Source organism: Serinus canaria, chromosome 2 (assembly GCF_022539315.1).
Source record: "Serinus canaria isolate serCan28SL12 chromosome 2, serCan2020, whole genome shotgun sequence".
Taxonomy (NCBI): domain Eukaryota; kingdom Metazoa; phylum Chordata; class Aves; order Passeriformes; family Fringillidae; genus Serinus; species Serinus canaria.
In genome coordinates this window covers 15,257,942-15,282,264 of record NC_066315.1, presented here as the reverse complement: position 1 = coordinate 15,282,264, position 24,323 = coordinate 15,257,942, and the positions used below count along the sequence as shown (strand labels likewise).

Genomic DNA, 24,323 nt, shown 5'->3' with positions numbered 1-24,323 from the left:
ATATCTGAAGGGCTAGGTGGAGATAACATGGTTTTTTCACCCCTTTCCCCAGTGCAACAACGTCTTGGTATGACTTAAGCTTCCCAGTGTTTAGACATCTTCAAACATCTGGCTGCATACACAACTGCCAGTAGAATTTGCAAATTCAGGCTGAACCCAACACTCTGATAATATAAAAAGCAGTTTTGATCATCTTGTTTTTTTGAGACTATGGGTATGTGCTGTTTGGCAAACACACTTGTGATCTCATGAGAACATACTGTATGTTCCCAGAGCTTGCACAGTTACCTTCTCAGGAGTCATGCATGTCCATGGCCCCTGAATCACTTGACTGTTTTTGAGCAGTGTTGCTGCTAAGACCTGGGGGGAGGAAGGGGTTGCATCATAAGATTGCTTTATTTTAATGCATTTTTTTTATTTTACTGCAATGTTGCTGTCTGTACCCACAGTAGGTGTCTGTGTTCCTTTCCAGATTGGGTATTGCTGTTCACAGCTTTAATCCTTTTTCTTTCTTAAAGAGTAAAAGTTAGAGAGAAATTGGTGAAAGAGGAAAGTGCTCGTGGAAGCCCTGAACTTGTCACAGACACAGTATCTCAGAGAAAATCCCATCCAGTGCCAGCCCACTACATGCCTCTTCAGACAGAAACGTCTGCCTTTGATAGGGTTATAAATCAGCCCGTCAGTTCCGTCCGCCAGCCAATCCATGGCTATATCCAGCCTGCTGGCATTGCTCACACGGCTCAGCTGATGGCAGCAGGAGAACCAGCAAACAGCCCTGCTGGCAGCCTCCTCCCGACAGACAGCGCCAGCCTGGGAGCAAAGTCCTCAGCAGCCACTGCCTCAGAGAGTGAAAGGAAGGAAGCACCTGGTTACGGAGCCAAACCTGCTGAAGAAGATTCCTTGGAGGGTGAGCAGGCCTCCAAAGGCAGAAGGCCCATTCTGCCATCTGAGATTCGCAAGCAAGGGAAGAACCACGAAGGCCTCTTTGGAGGAGAAGAATTGGAGACCCCTGTGGGGAGCTCCTCCTTTGCGAGCAAGCCGAAAGTGAACTCAGAAGTTCAGAGGGAGTTGGAATGCAATAAGAGGCAGGCCCCAGAGCAGCACTTTAAGACCCCTGAGAACGTAGAAAGGAGTGAAGCTGTTATGTACATACAGAGCGGATCTGTACTGCAGCCTGACAAGGCAAAGGCTCCTGTTTGGAAAGTGTCAACAAAGCATAAGGTCCTGACTCGCTCCATGTCTGACTATACTGTGACTACTAAGCTAGAACCTTTTAAAAGTAAGGAGAGCATGGAAGCAAATCCACCAAATGGTGAGATTGGCATGGTTGACACAAAAGTCTCTGTTGCCCAGCTCCGTAATGTCTTTCTGGAGTCTGCTAATGCCAACAAGAAAACGGAACTGTAGGTGACATTTCACTCGTATTTTCGTGTGAAACTTGCACGTCCTTGGCAAAATTACACCCACTCAACAGCAGTTGTTGTTCGGCACTTAAAGCACACAGCTTAGCTCTCACCAGTGTGTACCAGAGGCTGAGGTGGTTTGAGCCCTGCTTTTGTGCTTCTGCTTGCTAGTGCGAGTTGTGATGTGGGGTAGCTGGAATGTGTTCGTCTGCGCATGGACCCGGAGGAGCATGCAGAGTGGTCTCTGGGGAGTTGCTGAGATGCTTACATCTATGTTTTACTTCTCTCTCTTCTTTTCTTTCCTATGCGCTCTCTCTCGTGTGATTTGAAAGTGAATCTCGGTTTGAGCTGTCGGCAGCAGGTAGTACTGTGTCTGCCAATGGGGACCGTGGGCCACGAAAGGCGAGGCGCTATTTTACTCCTGGTGAAAATAGAAAGACTTCTGAGAGATTTAAAACTCAGCCTATAACATCAGCAGAACGAAAGGAGACAGATAGGTAGGCACGTGTGTAGCTCTGTGTAGCATTCTGGCGCAGGTGGATATTAACAAGGTTGGGACAAGATTTGTCCATTTATTAGAATAAACGTTTGCAAGGTTAATGTTTGTCTTTAAAAACAATTTATTGTTTTTACAAAATGAAATCCGAACCCCCTCCCCCCAACAAAACCAATTTCGTTGCAAATTCCTCCCATTTGAAATAGTGAACAGTGAATCATCATAAAATGCTGTAGCTGTCTGGTTCCAATGTTAAATGCTTTTGGTTTCATATGAAGGGTTTCTTTTCCATCTACTCTGCTCTATCATTTACTCTCATTGTAAACCACCAAAGATACCTTTTTATGTTAAAAAGCTGGTAGCAAATCATAGACTTTTATTTTTTGCAAGGTGAGCTAGAAATAATTTTCCTTAAGTTTGGTTGCAATAGCTTGCATTTATGCTTTATTAAAGGATGTTCCCAAGTGGACACTGCTGAAACTTGAAAAGCAGATAAATTCTCCTGCTACTTCAGATTGAATTTGAATTTCATTTTTGATGTCTTGTTTCCAGCTAACTTTTTTCTGTTTGATAATTTTTCCCTAGGTCAATTTTGTATGCAGAAATACCAACTGCTGACGGTATGTTGCTGTACTGTTTTCCAAGGAAGAAATGGGCTTTGATGTGTTTTATTTTGTTTTAACTAAAGAACTGTTTGATAATAAAAACAAAATCCACTTGAAAATATCTTTACCTATGATATATAGTTGAAATGCCCTTTTTCCTTGGGCCATATCTACTACAGACTTGATTTCAATCTCATTTTCAGTCCAAAAGTCTGTCTTTAGACACCAAGCTTCAAATGGGAGTCAAGCAGAGAATTGCTTGAAACTTTCCTATATAGCTGGGGTTGGGTTTTATCCTCATTTAGACAATAAATAAGCTAGTTGTTGGGAAAAAAAAAATCATTGGTCAGTTTGAATCACTGGTCTAGGACTTATAATTTAAAGAAAGCCTGTAGTATATTGTGAAACTGATGTTGTTAACTTGTTTTTTTGCTAAGGAAGTTGCAAAATGCAAGTTATTAAATTACAGAATTCAGTCTGCCATCTTGCTCTCTTTCCCTCTTGTCACCCTTGGCAAGTCTAGCACAAATTAAGTAGGTAATCTCATGAGTAGCTATATTTAGATTTAATGCCTTATGCTATTTGAAAGCTGATATTCCTTGCAGCTCTGAGATGCTGGCTCTTGGATCTGGAGGATGCTGATTTCAGCTCCTGAGGATACCAATTTAGCCTCTGAGAAATGTGGACACAAGGTGGTGATCAGAATGGCCAGCTAGTAGAAGATAGATGTTCAGTACTCTTCACTCACCTTAAGGCAGTCTTTATTTTCTTAGTCCATGTGTTCTCAGAGACTGATGCAATAAGTTTGATTATTCATCAAATATGTTTTGATAGTTTGAAAGGACTTGAACTGTCCTAAAGACAAGTCTTTTGTTTGCAAATCATGTCGGACTGCATGTCAGACTGTATTGCTCATTTGATGCAATACATGTAAAAACAGGTAAAGTTTACACAGCTGCGTTCACAATAAGTTTTTTGTTAAATGTGAGAAACAGCCAGCTTATTTGCTGGTTTTTAATTATTCATATTAAAAACGTATTACTCTTAATATGAGATTGATTCATTATGTTCAGCCTCCTTTTTTTTTTCTCTTTGTGTAGATGAAGAAAAAATGGACGACCGAGCTAAACTAAGTGTAGCTGCAAAGAGACTCCTTTTTAGAGTGAGTATGGCATTGAATTAAACATTTCAAATAGAAGATGCTGAAGGAACCCAAAGTGCATTAGAATGAAGTACAATGCAGTTAACCAAGCTGCACAGCTTTTGTTTTTTACTTCATTCCCTCCCTACACAGTAGACCTGTTGCCTGCTTTAAGAGTGGCATTTAGAGAGAAGTGTGTAGTTAGTTTTAACTCCATGGTGCATATTGTGTGGTTGCATCTTGCTTCTAATTCAGAGATGGGCATTTGGGAACTTCACTGCTGTGCATGCAAGAAAGCTAAGAATAAAGTAGTGTTTCAGAACTTTTCTTCCATGGTTTTAATTATGACATATGTCCTGCTAGGAAATGGAAAAATCATTTGAAATGAAAAATATTCCCAAGCCACCTAGCAGAAGTTCGGCAGTGGAGAGGAGGCTGCGGCGCCTTCAGGACAGGTCTCACACACAGCCCATCACCAGTGAGGAGGTGGTCATTGCAGCTACGTAAGTCTGTTGGCTCTACCTCTGGCTCCTGCTTTCAAATCTGGAAATAAGCTCCATATCTGTGGTGCTTATAACTTTGTAGCAAGGAAAACATTTATTGCTAAGGGCCTTGAGAGCCACAGGGGAAACTATATTGAAATTCCTTTTTAAATGTAGAGGGACCAGTAAAGCATTACTTGTATGAACTGTAATTTGGCAGGAAGTTTTGGAACCTGTGGATTAGGTAAACGAGATTAATCATAGCATTGTTTCATAACCCAAATGAATAAGATAGCTTGTGCTGAGGGAAATCTGCACAATTTCTTATGGAATGTATATGTATTGGGGAAAACTTTTTACACCCTGAAATCTCAAAGGTACTTTTTGGAAATGCTTTTCTTGCACTGTACTCGTATATCATGACATTTTCCTGAAAAAGAAAAAATAATTTTGGGGGGGAAATTAAACAACAGTGAATTGAATGGATGTTCACCTAATGGTCAGATATTAACTTACTTTATGGGTTAAGAATAACTTGAAGGGACAGCCTGTTTGCTCCTCTAGGTCTTTAGTTCTTTCAAGATATTTGGAATTACTTTGCAAATGGCACAGCAGATAACTCAGTTAATTAAAAATGATTGCTGTTTGGTTTTTTTCTGTTTTGTTTTGGTTTGGTCTTTTCTGTAGTTAACACTTAATGTATTGCTTTTCTTAATGCTTTTTTCTTCTCTCTCCCTGTGAATTTTCCCTCCTTGGCAATTCTTTAAAGTGAAACTACCCCTGCTTCACGTTCTGTGAATACCCACACAGTAGTGACAAGAGTACCTAGTCCCACTGTAGTTAAGAGCACTGTACAACCTACCAGGTACTGGGGGGGTAAACATGCATGTTACATGGAGCACAAGATTCCTCAATAGCAGATGCATCTTTAAAGTCTTGAATGCCTTTTCAATGTGTCAAGTGAATACTTGTTTCAAGAATATTTAAAGCGTTCATCAACTTCATTTATGTTTGCATGATAAAACAATGCAGCTTTTTTTTGTCAAGTGTCTGTTTTCAGGACCCTTCTAACCACACTTAACCTGTTGTAGAAGCTTATTCTTCTTCTGAAAGAAATTAATTTGCATGTGAGAAAACACAGCAGAACCCTCTTTGCTCTTGTAATTTTTTGTATGGTAATGTCATCCTGAGATGAAAATAGCACAGCTGAGTTCTTGATTTCACAAGCAGTACATGTCCTTTGTCTGTCTCTACATGTATTTTTTTTTTAGCTTGCAAAATTAAAGGAAATATAAGAAATTGCACCACCTATAGGTAAAGTTGCAGAATACTGTTCTGAATGAGAGAATTTTAGCAGAGACCATGACAGGAAAAAAAAAAAAAAAAGAGAATACTACTAATTCCATAAATGTAAAAGAAGTCAAGCAATAAAATCTTTCATAGTAAAGGTGAATAAAATACATTTTTGTAGAGACAAATGCAGTTACAGCTTTTATGAATCAATATGTCTGCCTTCAGCATTGGTCAATTTTCAAAATCAATGGACTGTGTTTCAAAACCAATTTTTGTTGTTGATTTATCCCAGATAATTCAAAACAAAAGACAGTCTGAAATCTGTTGCACTTCAGATTAGAAAAGTCATTGCAATTTATTCTAACTTAAAAGCGGCACAAACTTGGAGTTTAAGTATGTCTTTTAAATGTTTTTTATCATATATGGTCCACAAATTGCTTTCAATAAAATTGAACTTTATATAAATTGCACTGGAGGGCCTTAAAGGCATCTTAAATGTTTCTCCATAGCTCTGTGCTCTGGATAAAGAGACTGTCTGGAAAATCTCTCTTCAATCTTGAGTTCCCTCGTAAAAAATGTTGCGTCCTAATCAAATGAATTCATTAATGAAAATGTAACTTTTTTTTAAATCTTCAGCTGTTGAATTAGAATTCATCATGCCAATGTTGAACCACTGCATACCCACTTAGGCTGCTACATTACATTGGCTATTGTGCTTCACGTGCAAATCTTCTGCTTCTGTCAGGTTGAGATTTTAAAACTGCACCATGGCTTCTTCAAAACTAATTTCCAGTTCTGCTTCTTCAGCTTGCAGGCATCAGCACACCAAAAAATTTTAGCTAAAGAGGAGATAAGAGCAGCCAAAGAGGCGATGGGGCAAGATCAGTCTGAGGAGCCAGATTCTTCCACCTTAAGCTTGGCAGAAAAGATGGCTTTGTTTAACAAACTGTCTCAGCCAGTATCCAGGGCCATCACCACAAGGAGTCGGGGAGATCTGAGGCACAGGAGAATGAATGCTCGTTACCAGACTCAGCCAGTCACTCTTGGAGAAGTTGAGCAGGTGAGTGCCATCACAGCTCTTTTGCATTTCTTTTTATTGGAGAAAACAGCTTCAGTGTAAGATACCATAAAGGCTGGCCTTTCCTTTGCTCTGAACTACACACAGTCAAAAAAGTTTTTCAGGAAGCTGCCTTCTGACATTGAACATTCCCTGAAGTGTTCAAATTTTTTGGTTTTCTTTTTTTAAGTAATTTGAGCGTATATCAACTTCCTGCCTAGTGCAAGTTGTACCTTTCACAGTGTGTATCACTTCCACTGGAGTATTACATGTTGTCTAAAAGTAAATTGCTGATCAAAGGTGTAAAAAACTGAGACACACATCAGTTTGCTTTAGGTGTATTTTCAGGGCATTTTTGAGCTTTGTCATGTGCAGTTTTCAGGCTCTTTCCTGAAAGCACAATATATTTCTGTTATTAGTAAGGACATAGTCTGTCGTTTTCCTCTGGGAGGAGGCATTGATTTTTATCTGTATTTTTTTCCCTAAAAGCAGAATACTTTTGAAATTCAGGAAGTCAAAGAGAAATTATTTAATCTGCAGTGAAATTTGGCTTCCTGTTCTGGAATACTTCATCTAATTGGAACTGCAAAGGAATGCCTTTTTAGTAAAGCCTCAGCATAAGGTGGCCCAGAAGTGGTCTTTTAGATCTCTTCACAATAGCAGAAACAGCAGTCCCTTTGCATTACAGCTTTGAAAGAAATCACTTTAACAGTGAAGCACATCTCCTGTGCTTGTCATATTTCTATGTGTTTGGATAAATCGGAGTGTTAGAAAGTTCCTACCCTTTTCTTTCTATATGCTTCATTCATGATTATACATTTTCCATATTTTATAATAACAGGATAGTGAGGAAGCAGGATTTCTCTAAACATATTGCTTCAAGGCTGTACAGATTATAATTGTACTTTATGCCTACTTTGCTTGCCCATGAAGTAGTAATAAATGCTTGACAGATTTATTTAAGCAAGGTTTCCAGACCTTACATAGTCCTTTTTCCATTCACTCTCCATGTGCCAATCACTGTCACAGCATGGCCTCTTTAATGATTGTGTCACCAACTTGTTTGGGGCCAGTATAGTGGTGAATGGAAAAGGGCTGAAGCAGATGGGGAAGTGACAGTCACGTTACTTTGTCAGCCTTACAGAGCAAACATGCTTTTCAAGCAAGGAAAATCAGGGGAAGCATGTTGTGTCATCTTTCTGAACCTAGCAAATGAAATCAGGGTTGACTCTGAAGCAAGCTCAATGGGAATGTATTTTCAAAAAGACTTTCAACAGTGAACTGTTCATTGGTATGTTGGGGGCTTTTGAGATGCAGCTATGTTTTTTCTAGGAAGAAGCAAAAGAGAGCTCTCAAAATAGATAACTAGAGGTTATATTCCCAAAATGCATATTTGAAAATGTAAATATCTTGTTATTAAAGCTGAATTCACTTTTCTGATCTCCTCTAAATTTCTAATTCTGATAGATGCAATGGAAAAAAAATAAACTGGTAAATATTTTCTTAATCTTGTTTGAAATCTTTGAGCTAACATAATCTTTGCTCTGCTTCCCAGTTTTCTTAGTGAATGGCTGTTGTCTGTGTTTTATGGAATCTGCATGCACTTATTAGGTTCTGAGCTGATCTCTTCCTACTGGTGTGATCTTGTCTGTCCTTTTACACACTGTTCACTAACTCTGCAGTTTAAGTAAACAACAAAAAAACCTCTCTCCAGATGTGTATGAGGCATGTTTGTCACTCTCTTTCATAGCTTTCTAGCTTCTCCTTTGGAGAAGATAAAGCTCTGCATGTCGGAAAAAAAATGCATCTTAAATGCATCTAGGAAAATTTTACAAAATTATTATGTTAGAAGAGTAGAAAAGGTAGTCATCCCATCATGAGGGCTGGCAGAATAAGCTTGGAAGTGTTTTTAATGTGCTTCTTAGGCTCAAATACTTTGCTCATGACAGCCAATGTTTATATTTGAAGAAGTCCTGCATGAAGGTGATTTATGTGGAGGGAGCATCAGGAATGTCTGCCCTGGGTTAGGAAAGCACGGAACAGTCTCTCCCTGGCACTCAGTGGTCACCAGAGCTGGGAGCTGCAGAGCTGTGTAAGAGCAGAGCTGTGCCAAAGCTAATGAGTCCTGCTGAGATGCAGAGGTGATTAGCCTGGGCACATGGCGTGTCAGCTGGCATCTGGAACCTGAACTAATTCCTTCCTGCACTGCTGCAGGTCCTGAGCTCCAACACAACGTCAGGTTGCATGTTCCACACACACCTCTTGTTACTAAAGATGTTCTGTACACATTGAGTTGTTTTTACCTTGAATGGAATAACCCATCTGCAGACAAATTACAGGGGCGTTGTTGCTTTCCTTACCTGTTCTAGTCTGTACTGATAGAGTATAAGATTTACATGAAAACATACCTTGGATGAACTGATGTGATAAGGCTGGGTTTTGGAATTGATAATTTCAGAGCTTGTAAGTCCTATTTGGCTTTTTTGAATTTTTGTTTGTTTGTTTTTTCCCTTCATAGGTACAGAGTGAAAGTGGAAAGATCGCTCCCCTGTCGTCGGCAGTTGCAACATCGATTTCAGCCATGGCCTCTGCCCTGGCTCCCTTGTTCGGGGACCTGCCCGGGAAGCCGGGCTCTGATGGCAGAGGCAGTGCTGCCACCAGGTTCCACCCTGCAGCAGAAAACTTGGACTCATCAGGAAAACACACACACAAGTCAGAGCAGTGGCAGCCCTCAATGGAAGCCCTAGAAAGCAGAAAAGCTCCAAAGAAACATGAAGAAGAAAGAAAGAGGTTTCTAGCAAATGAAGCTAATGAAATTAAAAAGTACAGCTCCTTTGAGGATGAAACCGCACATCCTGTTCCTGAAAAAACAGGAGACCACCATAAAGAGACAACATACAGCTTCCTGAGGAAGGGCAGCTTGGAACTGTTTGGTTCACAAGCACTTTTTCAGCCTCTGGAACAGAAGGAAATCGATGCTGTCATGCAAGGTAAATGGGAAGACAAAAAAGGCCAGTCCTTTGAAGAAAAGGTGGATTTGGAAAGTGTTATGAAAAGCAAGACTTGGCAAAGAGGTGTGGTGATTGCTTGCTGTTGGTGTAGTCTCATTCAGCAAATGGTGTTTCAAGCTTTATCAAGGCTGGTTATGTTTCCTTTTTCTAAAACCGCTTAGACGTACAGAAATATCTGTAAAGTGTTAAGTTTTAAAAATAGAGGCTTGTTTTTTTTAATTCTTTCAATTTTTCAGTCTTTAAAGATGGCTCAGTTTTACTCAGATGTATTTACTTTAAAATAAGTGGTATTATATGCTGAAGCTAAGATTTATTCTTTCTGGTTTTGCCCTTTCTCCTGCCCTCCAGAATTCAGAGCAAACTAAACTTGCTGCTCTGAGTCAATTATCTGCCCTTAATTTTTTGCCTTACTGTGCATATAGAGTTATGAATTACTTAAACAACTGCATACACAACTAGGAGTGGATAATTTTCAGATAATTAATTTTGCAAAACTAGTATTATTTCCTCTTTGATGTGGTGATGAAATACAAACCAGGAAATTCTCAGAGCAATTACATCTTTATATGCACAGCATAATTTAAACTTAAAAAATAAACTTGCCTATCTTTAAGTAAAGTACTTAGGAAATAAACTGTGAATTTGGTCATTTCATAAGTTCTTCTATTCTGCTGAATTTAGAAGGATGTTGTATTCCTTTTCTGTTTTATTGTGATGGGTGACAGCATCACACTACCCTGTAGCACTAAAAGCATTTCTGTGTTCATCCTGTGAAGTTAATATATTTTGAATTTAATGACACAGGCATAGAGAGGAAGGTACAGTTCTGCCTGTATTCCTCTAAGGCAGTATCCATTCTGTCCAATTAGCCTTTGATATCTGCAGGGGAGATGGAGACTGGGATATAATAGGAGCAGTCATATATCAGAGGGGTGTTGTGCTTATAACATTTCAAAAAGAAAAATGGAGATCACTTCTATTTCTTTAAAGATAACTGTAATAGTGCATTTATCTTTCTTCAAGGCAGTTTTTTGCTGTGGTCTAATTGCTGCTTGAAAAAACAAAACCCCAAAGAGCCCCCAACACCCTCCTAGAAAATAACCTCTCTATTAAGCTATTAAATGTCCTAGTATACTACTCAAGAATTAAACTGCTTTACCAAATAGTTCATTTTCTTGTTTAAATTTTGTCTGCTTCTCTTCCCCCGCTCTTTGTTCCCAGTCACTTTCATGTGTTCCTTTTCCTGTTGGTGTGATGAGGGGAGCAGCAGTTTGTGCCTCACCCATGTGAAGTTCAGAATTGTGTATTGAGCATGATGTTCTGTGGCTTCATGTGGACATCAGTCACAAATGGCTAGTCCCTGTAGCAAGTAATGCTGCACAATTAATCTTTGTGCTCTAGCTCTCCCTGTTAGAATAGTATGTGATATGAATGTTTAAAATACAGATTTTCTTCTTCATGTTAGTAATGTAAAGTGTCTTTGAGAATAGAACTAATTCAGCACTTCTCTTTTGAATGGGCAGACCATGCTGAGCCTTCCTCTGAACTCACCAGCACATCAGCCATGAGAACAGTTTCACAAACAGCAGCTGCAGCATCCTGTAGACTGCAGGAGCTCTCTGAACAATTGGAAGGCAAATTTTATAAGAATTCCTGTGAGATGTATTCGATGGGAGAGAGCAAAGCACAAACTGCTGAGGATGTCCTCGATAATGCCAGCAAAACTATGTCAATTAAGGAAAGGTACTTACATTTCTCTTTCTTTTTTTAATGATCCCTCTAAATTCAGTTATTATATTGATGATGGTATAAAAAGTTTTAAAACTGTTTCTAAAAAAGCTAAGTAGTAATTACTAGGCTTTATTATTGCTAACAGCAGAAACATGCAGCTAATCTGCCTGACATGCTTATAAAGCAGATGATGGTAAATGAGAATTACCATTCAAGAGAACATAATAACCTGATTGAAAGAGCTACCTGAATAATCAATGAATATTTCAGAAAATTAAAGTTGTAAAATATACATGTTCTAACTACACTCATATACTCAATATACTTCTCCAGGTTCTGCTTTCAGTTACACAACAGATATAGTGTGATTCTGGTTTATTTTAATAACCATTTCTTCTTGGTGTACAGGAATCCCTTAAATAAGCTGACGAGAGGGAGTCACAGATAGACTCTGATATTGCCCCACTACTTCAGAAGTGCCTGGTTGCCATTTTGACTTCTTGGAACTTACTGTAGGGATTTTAAAAGGATAATAAGTTGGACAGGTTTATCAGAGTACTTGAAATACTTTTTTCCAACCCAAGATCATTCTGATCTGAAGCAAAATGTTAAGTCCTACACTTGTGCAGAGAGTGGGAGTCCAGGATTGAAGTGCCAATAGCTGCTGTAGTACTTGTAAAAGTTTTCCTAACTTAGTTAAAACTTTGAGAGTTTAATCTCAGTCCCAAACTCTTAGCAGTCCAGTGAGTGAATTACAATTATTTGGCCTGTCTTTGCTTCAGCTTTTCTGCTGAAAGCAGAGGCAATTGATGAAAATAACTGCCTGATTAAACTTTCACTGTGTAAAAGTATTCCTTCACTTAATGAGAGGAGTGCGATATTAGGCATTCCGAACCCTTTTTTTTTTTAAATGTAATTCCAAAGTTTGCTTCTCAAATCCATGTGTTTCTAGGAGGTATGTGAGTCATTCTCACTTACAAGGATCCCCACTCCCTGTCAACCCCTTTACACAAGGGGCTGCAGAGGCAGCTACAGCAGCTGTGCACTCTTAGTGCCCTTTTTGAAGGGTGTACTTACCTTTTTCAGTTTACTGTTGTTTTGTTTAAAGCAACTTTCATCCCCTTTCCCCATCCCCCTCCTGTGAATATGTCAATTGTCTTGGCAGATGAGGTTTAAGACCAATAACTTCTGGTTTATAGGTGGTAAATGATCTACCATCCCTGATCCTGGTGGAGAGAAAGAGGTTGGAGGGAAGATCCAAGTTTTAGTAGCTGTTTCAGTCCTAACTTCAACGCCTCGGCTGAGTTGATCTCTTAAGGAGCTGAAGCCTGTCAGTCACACAATCAGGAACCACTTTTGTTAGAACTCCAAGACTGTGTACTCAGTCCCAGAGCTGACAAAAGGAAATACCTGCTGTCTTGTCAGGAGTTTGTATACCCTGATTCCACAGGCATCTGTAAATGACTGAGCTTGCATCAAAATGTTTTAGCCTTCCAAAATACCACAGTAGTCTACTTCTTGTCCCAGAATTAAAAGACTACAACCACTAAGTTTCTTTTGCTTGGCTGCAGGTCATGCCAAGTATTCATAAACATCAAAGAACATTTCTGCTAAAGATTAACCATTACACTTGGATTTCTTTTTCCTCTTACATTCACTAACTTCATCTTCCCATCCAGTGGATTTTTCTGGCTGTGTCAGACATTCTTTCACCTAATGGAAGAACAACTTTTCCACACATGAAATAGTATTTGGGCAGGATTCATGAATGCTGGTCTGGATGAAAGTGATTTTCCACAAAGCCTTGCTTCACTGAACTAATACCATCCTTGCAGAGTGAATGTATGGCTGGCATTTTCAGAATTGCCTATATTATATAGAAGAATGAAAATCATGATTTTTTAAGGAGGAAAGACACCTATGCTCTCTTCTCCTGTTACTGTGCATTTATTGTGACCAAAGGCTGTCCTGTCAGCTCTACTGTAGAAATCAGCATGCCATGATCACCATTTTAAAAAGCTACGTCTGATTAATTTCTGGTGAACCTCTTGCCATCATTTTCACTTTCTCAGGAAAAATCTAGCCTAAACTCAGTTTTCAACCTTTTTTGATGTATGGATGCCTGAGCAATACTTTCCTAGATAGTCTGGTTCCTATTATACTGAATTTATGCACTCTTTTAGCAGTCACCTTCCTTTCTGTAGCTGTATATCTCATATTGCCCTCCAGGATTTATGATTTATCCAAAAAGATCTTGTCAAGTGCAGCCAAGGGAGAACATGTGAAAACCAAGCCTATGTCCAGTTTATTCTAGCTCAGGGAGACAGCTAGCAACTAAGATACTAAAATATTGCCACAGAAGAAAGACGTGTCATTTTGGACATTTTTTGCCAAGGCCTTTCATGCAACTCTCTTTGTTTAGGCAAAACCATTGTTCAGATCTCATTTCTGTTTTCCTTCAGTATTCACTATCCAGCATTTTGCTTTCAGCTCTGAAAGCTTTTGCTTCGAGGCTATCCTGACACCTCTGGGATGAGGATCATTCTGTCTTGATGTCACATAGTCTATCTCAGTAGCAGGTGAAAGAAGGATGTAGAGCAAGCTGTCAAAGATGGGCAGACACACTAAAAGGTATTTTTCTTTCAAAAGAGAGTACTCTTTCTTTCAAAGAGTAGTACTCATTTTCTTCATATTGGAAAAGGAACTTTTGGAGGCAAAGGTAGTGTGTCTACTGTGAAAGTGAATAAATAAATGAATAATTCATATAAAGTGAATATATTAATACATTCATATAAAGTGAATAAATAATGAATAATCATTCATTAGTCACTGTGAATAGTGAAAGTCACTAATGAATGATTATTCATTATTTATAAAAAGTGGAAAACTAGAGGTATTCAATGAAACTAGTAAGCAGCAGGCCTTAAACAAATGTAAGGATTAGACCTAATATTTGCCTTATTTTCTAAGACTTTCCAAAGAATCAGCTGCTCTGTACTGCTGAGCTCACGGGCTTACTTTTAAGAACCAATTCAGTAGTTCTTGCATCTGTACTCATCCAATAGGGTGTCCTCCATTCAGTTGTTGCTGAGTCAGGGCAGTCTGACTTTACTGCCACTTCCATTGTTCGAAAGAAATGCATGGCTTTAGGTTTTAGACAGCAGTGAAGTTTTTATTGGCATACAGAGCATACATGTTTCTTTTAAGTGGTGATTTCATTGCTCAAAACAGGCAAATGTGTGTTCTCACTTGTAGTTGTTTCATTACACATACCAGTGAAGGATGGAGGGCTGCTATGAAACCATCCCTATGGCAGAGAAGAAAACAAAATCTCCAAAGACACAGAAGTATTCTTAGAATTATAGATTTTTCTCTCCCGATCAAGCAGGCTGCTTGGGTCAAAGGTCTAGAGCGAATACCCTGCAGAATGTTAGCTTAAAAAAACCCAAAACCCAAGAAATAAAAAAACCCTTTTTTTCCCCTGCCTGCTATGCTGAGTAGCTGTAAACATTTTTAAAACAAACCCAGGTTAGACCAAAGCTGATCAATATGCCTTCCAGCTTCAATTATCACAGATCATTTCTAAGCAAGACTGACTTGAGAGAACATAGCTACTGAAGGTAACTCTTTGCATGGTGGCAATTCAGTCCCATCTTGGTCTCCTCCACAGTTTTACACATGCATGGATGCACTCCAGAAGATTAGTTCTGGGCAGTGAAATCTTGTGTCCTTTCTGCAAACAATGACCATGACCTCAACTCCTTATTGTGAGTCCTTCTCACTCCTACTCATCCCGTGCTGTGAGGTATGAAGCAACCAGGCAATGTGAAGCCTGCCAGCACTGCCTGCCTGGGCAGGAAGAGAGGAAATAACTGCTTTCCTGAATACTAACATTCTTGCTGACATTGTATTCTGTAGATTTACTGTTTTCTGCATTCTTAGTTTTTCTCAAGTGACTGCCTTAGGCCTAGTTGATCATCCCCAAATAGGTCAGTAGCATGGCTGCACCCCCTGGATTTGTGCAGGAGGCAGCTGCCTGAAACTTGGCTTCTGGCTAGACCTCTTTGGTCTAGCCTTTCCTTCTCTTCAGAGTTTCCAGACAAGATTTGCTGTGAGGGTAAGAGTAATCACATCTCTGTAAAAGAATTTCCATATCTTGTGGTCAGAATAGGTTTAACTACTCAACCTGTTCAAGCATTGATAGGGTTAAGGGTTTTGTATAATCCTTACTGAAATGCTGTAGATTTGAGAAAGGTATGTCATAAGACTTAATTAAACTAAACAATTATTTAGTAGGTCAATGCAACTGTTTGCAAAAGTGCTGCAGATACACATTTTATGGTTTACTAAGAATGATTTCTGAAGGATAGAAAACTCATATAAATGTTGATTTCTGAGGAAAGGTAAACTGAAGATCATCATGCCAGTATAGACCTCATATTCCTGACTGACTTCCCCTATCCCCAAAAGTAGTCACCTCAGGGTTTGTATGCACAAGTATAATTCTAGCAAAACTAATCTACATGTTGTCCCCACTGCAGCCAGTCAGCACTTTGTTCTACTTTCAGAATTTTGCTCAAGATTAGAAAACTGTGCTGTGAAAAGATCCCACTAACTGAGATTAATGGTAATCCACATTTTAAATATCAGACCTCCTTTAAACAAGTTGAATCTTGCTGATAGATTTCACAGCTGCAGGGTAGTTAGCACCAGGTTATTAGTGCATTGGTGCTGCTGATTTGTGTCACAGCAATGCCTGGGCTAAGCAAGCAGATACAAAGTGATCCCAGGGAGTCTGATAAGTAACCTCAGCCCCTGGAGTTGGAGTGAAAGCAGGAACTGCAGAGTTGTCCTTTGATGTGCCTGATGAGACCTAACTGGTGTGTGCCTGCTGAACAGACCTCTTTCTTCTTAGGCTTTAAAGAAAATAAATTTTTAAGTATTTTTTAATGAGTGCAATGAAGACCAAAGGTAGGATACATATTCTTAACTTTGCACATCTACAGGATAAGTATCCATAGCCAAGCTACTCAAATGCTGTGCCTTAGTGACAGAGTGGAGAGAAAAAAAGCACTTATTAATCTGACCTTTTATACACCTACTTTAGGAGGATCTGTGTTGTACCTTGGTCTCCCTTGTCTGTATTGGCAACTTCCACTGATGGTACAAATTAATTGGAGTGTCTTGTCTCAGGTCTGGATGTCTGTGTTTTGACAGATGATTGCCATTCAACATGTACAGTATGAGGCTTGGTGTTTGTGAGCTTTGTATATGTGTATGAAATGTGAATAATTTAGTTAATGCTAGAAAACCTAATTTCAGATTATCTTGAATGCAGCATTACTGAAACAATAAGGTTATCTTTTGAGGATAATGGGTAGTACAGTGTTTAAAGCTGCCTGTTGGCATGCTTTTCCTTGTAGGTTGGCATTGCTGAAGAAGAGTGGTGAAGAAGATTGGAAGAGCAGGCTGAGCAAAAAGCAGGAGTATGCAAAGGTGCCTGTCGCTGATCGCAGTGCACAGATGCAAGAAGTTGAGCAGCTGTTGAAGAAGGTAACTCTGTCCCTATTTGGGAAAAACATCTTGCTTGAAATGCTTTTGCTTTTTGAAGATCCATCCACCTAGACAGGCCTGCCTAATATTAGCTGCTAGCTCCTGCTGCTCCTCTTGTTGTCAGGCTTGTTTAAAAACCAGTTTTCCCAACAGGAGAGATTATTTAATGAGGAGGTTTTCACTGTCCTGGGATGTGTAATAGTACTCACAGTGTCTTCACATCAGAAGATAATGAACTAGTCAGTGGGTCTGTAAGGCTTCTGCAGCATGTACAGATAGAAGGATTTAAGCCCTTTCTCCTGCCCCTCTTCCTTCTCCCCCTTCCACACCCCCACATTGAAATTACCTTAATACTTAGTTCTGATGTTTTCTTATGTATGGGTGAGTTTGTAAAAATGTCACATTCCTAACACTGTGTTATCTCTGTGCATACACTGGGGTTTTAACCACTAATTTTAGATCCTAGAGCTACTGAGGTAATGCATGTACTAGAGCATTCATGAGCCATTTGGCTTTTGGTTATCTCACATGATCTTTGCTGTTTGTGAATAGCCAGAACTGGCAGGACCAAGATTTTATCTGTCTTACAACAGGTAGTGAACGGAGAGGGAGATGGGTAGAAAGGTGTGGAGGAAAGGGAGATCCACATTGTTAGCACACTCTGATTATGTCTATACATGAGTAAATTAGGTTGCCCAGCAAGAGTGGATCTGTAAATCAGAATAGTTACCACTGAGGATGTGCCATAATTGCTTTTTTTGGTTCAGTGAAATTTTGTTTCAGACTAAATTTAGCTTGGACTTGTATCCTGTCTGCCTTTAGCAGCAGTATGCTACATGATGATCTTGGAGTGCACTTCAGGGCTTGGTTTCATGCAAAAGTCAGTGCAGTCTGTAGTGTGAACAAAAATGCAGAAAGTGAGGGGGAGATTTGCTTCAAAATGGATTGTCCCCTGGCTCAAAGTACAGCACCAATGGAGACTTGTTTCCCTTCTCAGTCAGATGAAATAGGATGTTTCAAAAGCCTTTAATTTCTGTAGGAGTACTTCACAGAGGACAGGTGAAAATAAAATTTGTGTTACAAAATTTGCTAGTGGGGATGGTAATCTTTGGATCCAATTATTTAGTTGTTTACTTTTCCTAAATGGTATAGGCAAACAGAAACAAAAAATCTCCTGTTCCTTCAGTGCATTACAAGTAAGGACACAGTTTATCATTATTGAGGATAAATCTGTGCTTGAATATGGGAATCATCAGTTGTGTCAACTGGACAGAGAAGAAAAAAGCTGATTTTTGCAGTTTGGTTTATGGGGTTTGTTTTGGTTTTGTCCTGTGGACTTGTTCAAAAATCCAGCTGCTAGTTTGAAAGACATCCTAAAGCAAAAATAGTTCCAGGGAGGAAAGCAAAATTGTGGTCACATTTTTAACAGGCTAGTCTCCAAAATGACAACTGTTGAGATCAGATAACAAATGTACTCTAGCTAAAGACAGTGGGGTTGAGAAAAGCTTTAAGCAGCTGCCAAGATTTAGGCAGAGACAAACCCTTTGTTCTCTCTTCTCACCCCTCAGCACCCATACCCTCCCTGCTGCGTTGCCATGTGCAGCAAGCACGAGTCAGGCTTTTAAAGCAAGTAAGGGAGCATGAAGTGCTGGAGGGATACAAGCTTTGAAGTGACAGTGCTAGCAGGGGAAGTTTCTGTGACCTTGGGTCATCCACTCTGATAGTTCATGTTAGCTCTTGGCTATTTAGAGCCTAAATCAAAGGATTTTCATGTCTGCCTATGAATGAAGACTTGGGTGTAAAGGATACACAATTCCAGGAACTATAGTGATGTTTGGGATGCTGATTCTCATGTGATACATGAGAACAATGTAAACCCTTACTGAGGGTACTCTACTTAAAAGACACCATGTCAGCTGCCCTTAAATCTAGAAGTACTGGTTTTGATAAGCAAACAGTGTGGTGGCTGTTATCCTTTGAGGACCATGAAGCACTGTGCAATTGAGGTCTGTTTGTAGAACTTTGAGACTCTGCTGTACTTGAGAAATTTAAGTGTTTTCTCTTGCTGGATTACAGTAAAAATGCAGGAATTGTATTGATTACTGAATTTTGGGCTAGTTAGACAACTTCCACACACGATAATCATCAACATCATGGCAGTCATCAACACCATGGCATCAACAGCAAGGGTGTGTAAACTTCTGTCATGCCCTGCTGCTTCAAAACAATGCCTGATGTTTTTGGTTGCAGTATGGTGCTCCTATTAATGTAGTCAGACACCTTTATAGGGGTTTTTTTTGTGTGTCTGTGTGTGTCTCTCTCTTAAAATGTTACCTAAATGATTGTGGAGATTTGATTATTGAAGCATAGCTGCAGAAATTAGAAGTTATTAGAGTACATTTAGATTTCATATAAACAACAAAAGTGGAAAGATACATACTCTTAACAAAACAGCTACATTAAATAGTGCTGTTTGATCACTTCTAGTCAAAATGCTTCTTCGTGATGTCTACATGGTGAAATATTTATCCAACATTGTTACAGTCATTTGTGTGTAGACTAAACTGTAGAAAAACACCATAAAATTCATGGAAAAGCTGACAGAGCAACCTCAAATGGGGAAAAAAAAGAGACTAAGGAATTAACACAAGCAGATACAGATGAGGGGGGAGGCTGAGATTACTTGGAGGTCCAGCGTCTGTTTTGATGATTGCTGCACACAGGAGAAAAAATTTTTGGAAGCTGTGAGACTTCTTAAATTATTTATATATATGGTAAAACAAATTTGGACGAGTCAAAGAATAGCTCTAACATCAGGGGAACAACTGTCTTACTGGATGAATGTCTACTCGAAAAAAAATCTCTTATTTAGGAAAAATATTTTGGATTCAGTATCTTTGTTTTCATCATCTTAGGCTGGATGGAACACTTGCAGTTTGCTGGATTTCTTCATAAGCAGAAAATTAATTAACTTCAAAATCTTTCCATAATATCAAAAGAGGAAGATTTACTGGAATAAAAATTTCTGGTTTATAGTGAACATTTTTTAACAGAGTCCCTGATTAAGGTGATTCCCAGCTGCATTGCAGTTGCATTAAAGCAGTGACTGACATTTGAAACACTTAATTCTTACATTATGTTTAAATTGCAGCTCAGCACTGGTGTTAAAGGCTAGGGCTGAGCAGTCATTTCAAAATTACTCAGAGATGAAGTGTGTAAAAATCTTAGAGAGGGTAAGCCCTTGAAAAGTGACTTTTAGACACTAAAGTCTTTCACTGTGGTAAGAGTTTTATCCATTTCATATATGGCATCCACCAAGTGCTTGTATCACATTCTCATCAAAGCTGAAACTCATTATTAGGCTTCATTTTGAGCCACTCTAATAAACTGCATTTATCCATCCACTGTGCCATGTTCCCCATTTGCCTTAACCTACAGAAAAGGAGGAGAATTAAAGCTGATAAAGCTATGTCTAATCAGCTTTGAGTAAGCCCAGCTCTGGTGCAGGGCTTATTTGTAGGCTGTGTTTGGAATGGTGAGCTCACCTTCACTGAGTACTCTGGGCTTAGCAAATCCTTCCAGATGGCTTTTGAGTCTCCCAGTTTTAGCAAGCATCCTTTCCTTTCATCCAGAGAATAGATGATTTGCTGTTTAGCAGGGTCTGATTAAACTTGCAGCAGAATTATTCACATTATGGTTGACATGGTTCATCAATTTAATGGTGCATGAAAATAGAGACATATAAAAATTATCAGCATACAAAAAGTGGATCTTCCAGCTGTGCTGTTTTGTTCTGTGCTGGGTTGTAGTGATTTTGTTACTAACTTGGATAATTCCTGCATGGAATGCCTTTGGTAAACATGCTGTTGTATGATGAAAGCATTTTTGATCTCTGCTTTCCAATAGGGAAAACATTTCTAGAAGATCAAAAGATTTAGTAAGAAATAAGGGAAAAGAGGAGTTATTTCTCCCCCATTTCCATTTCTGGTAGTCCAGTTCTTTTCTAATTCCTTTGCTCTGCTTCTGTCCTTGTCATAGGAACCTGTATATGCTTCTACTTACTCTCCTGTTATACCTGCTCTCCATAAATTTCATCCTTTTCTACCTATTAATCAGGTGAGCAAAAGTCTGCACAATTTAAATGCTCAACAATTTCAAGTAAGGACTTTTTACCAGTGTTTTTTAATGTACAAAATTAGTAATACTCTTAACTGATTAACCAGCTCAGTAAATGTAGCTTTAAAGGAACATAATGTTATGCCACTATCCTGTGTACTCTTCTTCAATATACATTGTGCTACTGTTTCTCTTATGGTTGCTTTTCTGAAAGTTCTATATTTGTTTTAGACTGTATAGGTGAGAAAGTAAAGGAAGAAAACATTATTGCATTCATTATAATACTGAAAACTTGTAAGTTGCTAAAAAGTTTGTATAAAAGGAGTGGTATGGAACTACACAGCATTTATTTTAGTAAATAATTTAGTAAAATTCTGTGTACCCTGACCTCTTTGTAAGTAATGTGCATGTACAATGTAAGACATAACGTCATCTAACTTACTGACTGTAAAAAAACTGCTTTTGTTGAGAGGTGACTTCCCAGAGTGCTTTTCCCTAGCCCCTGTGTAAAGGATTTTTGTCTTGCACATCCTGCTTCTATTCTCTGACTATCCCATCTTCTTGCTTCTCTTTCTTTCTTCCTTTAAGGTCTGTAGTACTAGTTTGAAAGAATCAAGCTCTCTGATTTCTGATGACCGTCATCCTTGGAGATGGAAGGTGAAATGCTGTATAAAATTTCTATTTCATTTTTGGAGGGAGGAGTGAGACAGAAAATTACACTCTGATGATGCACATTCCTAATTTGTGTTTGCTTGGGAACAGAGTTCTGCTGCTGTTCCAGTAAATGTTAGAGAAGCTTTGTGTGAAATGTTCCTCGACGTCATGTCTGTACCTCTGCAATTCCATCACAGACAATTTGAAGAATTAATAGATAATGAGAAATATAAACTTCCTACACCCAGAGCAACATAGCAAAGTTATCTTTGAGCAGTAGAGTACTAGACCTTGATCTGAGCAAACCATTCCTGGTTCACATGATTGGAGGTAAAAAATGCAAAGGCAGAAGTGGGCAAAGAAACAAGCTGCAGAAAACCACAGGAAAACAAGGAGAGCTCACTGGAAGGTCTCAATAGATCTATGTAAATCAAATTCTGCTATATTATACTTTCTAGTCACTTGCCTCCCAGCTCACACTTGTGGTTCCTATGCTACAAGGACCCATTGGGTTCTTCATTCCCACAGTGTGTGCTGCATGCAGGGAGCTTTGTGACCAGCATGGGTTATGGCAGTGAATTCAAGGAGCAGATGCTGCTGGGGTGGGATGATGAATACAGAAGAGGCTACTGGATATACTACAAACATTTAGGTGACTGATATTTACCATTTCCACATTCACTTTCATAGCTGGTTTTGAATATGATCTTTTACTGTGAGATTTTTAAATTAAATATTACATTTTTTGGATTATTTTGAAATGTGTTAGTGTTACTTCTTTCCTATAAGTTGTGGATTTAATATAGCTTATTTACTTCAGTTGTGACAGAGTTCACTAGCTTTATGTATGTAGACGAGAACAACATATTCTAAATTAATAATAACCCTCCAGTAATGACAGGAGGCCCTTTAATGAGCTGTTTGTTCCATCTGTGTTAAAAGGATAACAGCAAAGTAGTGTTCATCTTTCCATTAATTCTGGTGGGCTACATCCTTCTCTTTTAGCAAGCTGCTTCCTTCTAGCACAGTGTCAAGGTACATGCAGTTTTGTTTGGGGTTTTTTTCTGGCACAGTTAATCACTTTGTTATTTGCACCAAACATGAGTTGAGTGTGTTCTGTTTTCCTCAAAGTAGTTCTGAACAGAAAAGGCATAATTTGCATGGAATTTTCCCTCCATGTTCTCTTACATGAAGGCCCATATAAAGTTGCAGAGCAAAACAGCACAGAGACTTTTTACCATACTTGTACAACTGTTGGATTCTCTTTATGCTTTTTTGTCTTAGGAGCTTACACTAGGGAAGTTACTTGTATTAAAAAACAAACAGATACTTTTTGAATCCTTCTTTTATGTAATTTATAGTATTTGTTTTATTAGAACCCCCTTTTACAAAACAGATGGGTTTTTGTGTTCATTCTTGGTTCGGACTCCCCCAGGTAGGGGCAGTCTTGATCTTCTACATAGAAAAACATGAATTATCTTATTTCTTGTATTAAAAAAACACCAACAAAGGCAACAAAACCAAACAGCACACCAGCATGCTAACAGACCACTCTTTCTCAGTACCTGTGACCTAAAGGGGACACTTCTTGGACTGCAACATTGTAGGAGCATTGCCTAGATGTGGCCCCTTCCTTAGCATAAACAGGGCAGTGCCTGCCATACCCTCAAGCAATGTGCTAGAAATGACCAATACCATCATCCAACCTAGCCAAGCTGTGGGAGAAAGTAATCCCTGTTTCCATCTGTTCTTGCATTGAGTCTGTAAATCCTTCCCAGACTAAAAACAGGATCTTTTAGAAAAACACACAGTCTTAATTCTAAACTGTCAGCCTACAGAAAATTCTTGGCAATATTAAGTAATTCTTCATATGTTATTTTTCTTGCTGTGTTAAATGTAACTCTTAACCCTTTCTTCAGTGAAATATACATACTTATCTGATATAATCTAATGTTAATTTAAAAAGAAAATAAATATTTCAAACCTTTCAAAATTGTCAGCACCCTGGGTAGAAGCATGGAGCCTGGAAATGGATGAGTTATTCCAGTACAGATTATCTGTTCCAAACAACTTTCCATTAGAGTTTTTGTCTCTCTTCTTTTTCTGTCTTCCTAATTGGCTGGGTTGGGGTTTTTTAAATAACATTTCTCTTAAAAGCCTGGTTTACCAGATTTTTCTGATGTCCTTTTTTTTTTCCAACCATCTATGTGATTATCTCTTTATCTTCATTCATTCTCCTCAATTTTGGTGTCATCATGAGGGTCTTCTCAGGGGATGAGACTGCATCCTTTGTTTTCCATGTTCATGAAAACATTTTGATCAAATTTGGGTTGAATCAGATCACTGCATGGCTCTTCTCTGTTTGGTCAGTTAACCAGTTTACAGCCTGTAAGCTGCTCTGATATTTTTATATTACTCAAAAAAACCCTGCCCCAGAATGTCATCAGTGATTAACTCAAATATATTAAAGAAATCAGAGGTAACAGCGTTAATATATTTAATCACACTTCAGCTCATCAAACTTACCCTTTTGATTAAACCTGTTTTCCATAATGCCATGTGGAATGGCATTAATTACATGCTGGTGATTTGAATCTTCATTGATTGTCTTTGGAGCAGCCTTTCCATGGGTGTCTGGAAGAACCAACAGCTTGTGTGACCTGATCCTATATGCTTTAGTTTTGCTTCTAAATATTGTCCACATCTGAGCTTTTATCCTGTTTATTTTCCCATTTTCAAAGGCCTTTTTTAAAATCTGTTCTTGTGTTTTGGGGCATCTCC

The 24,323-nt window shown here is 38.8% G+C and overlaps 1 protein-coding gene across 10 annotated transcripts in view; it reads left to right on the top strand.

The window, feature by feature from the left end:
* The window catches only part of SVIL (supervillin), a 134,294-nt gene that overhangs the window by 87,713 nt on the left and 22,258 nt on the right, over window positions 1–24,323 (top strand). For 6 of the 10 annotated variants that reach the window (XM_050970666.1, XM_030229977.2, XM_018909268.3 and 3 more), the window contains 10 exons: window positions 519–1,403; window positions 1,736–1,900; window positions 2,485–2,519; window positions 3,605–3,666; window positions 4,009–4,148; window positions 4,897–4,992; window positions 6,228–6,480; window positions 8,996–9,467; window positions 11,012–11,231; window positions 16,643–16,772. In XM_050970666.1, coding sequence (XP_050826623.1) covers window positions 519–1,403; window positions 1,736–1,900; window positions 2,485–2,519; window positions 3,605–3,666; window positions 4,009–4,148; window positions 4,897–4,992; window positions 6,228–6,480; window positions 8,996–9,467; window positions 11,012–11,231; window positions 16,643–16,772 — 2,458 coding nt within the window. The remainder of the gene's footprint in view (window positions 1–518; window positions 1,404–1,735; window positions 1,901–2,484; window positions 2,520–3,604; window positions 3,667–4,008; window positions 4,149–4,896; window positions 4,993–6,227; window positions 6,481–8,995; window positions 9,468–11,011; window positions 11,232–16,642; window positions 16,773–24,323) is intronic. The other 4 variants (XM_018909273.3, XM_018909269.3, XM_018909274.3 and 1 more) reach the window with 4 other exon arrangements.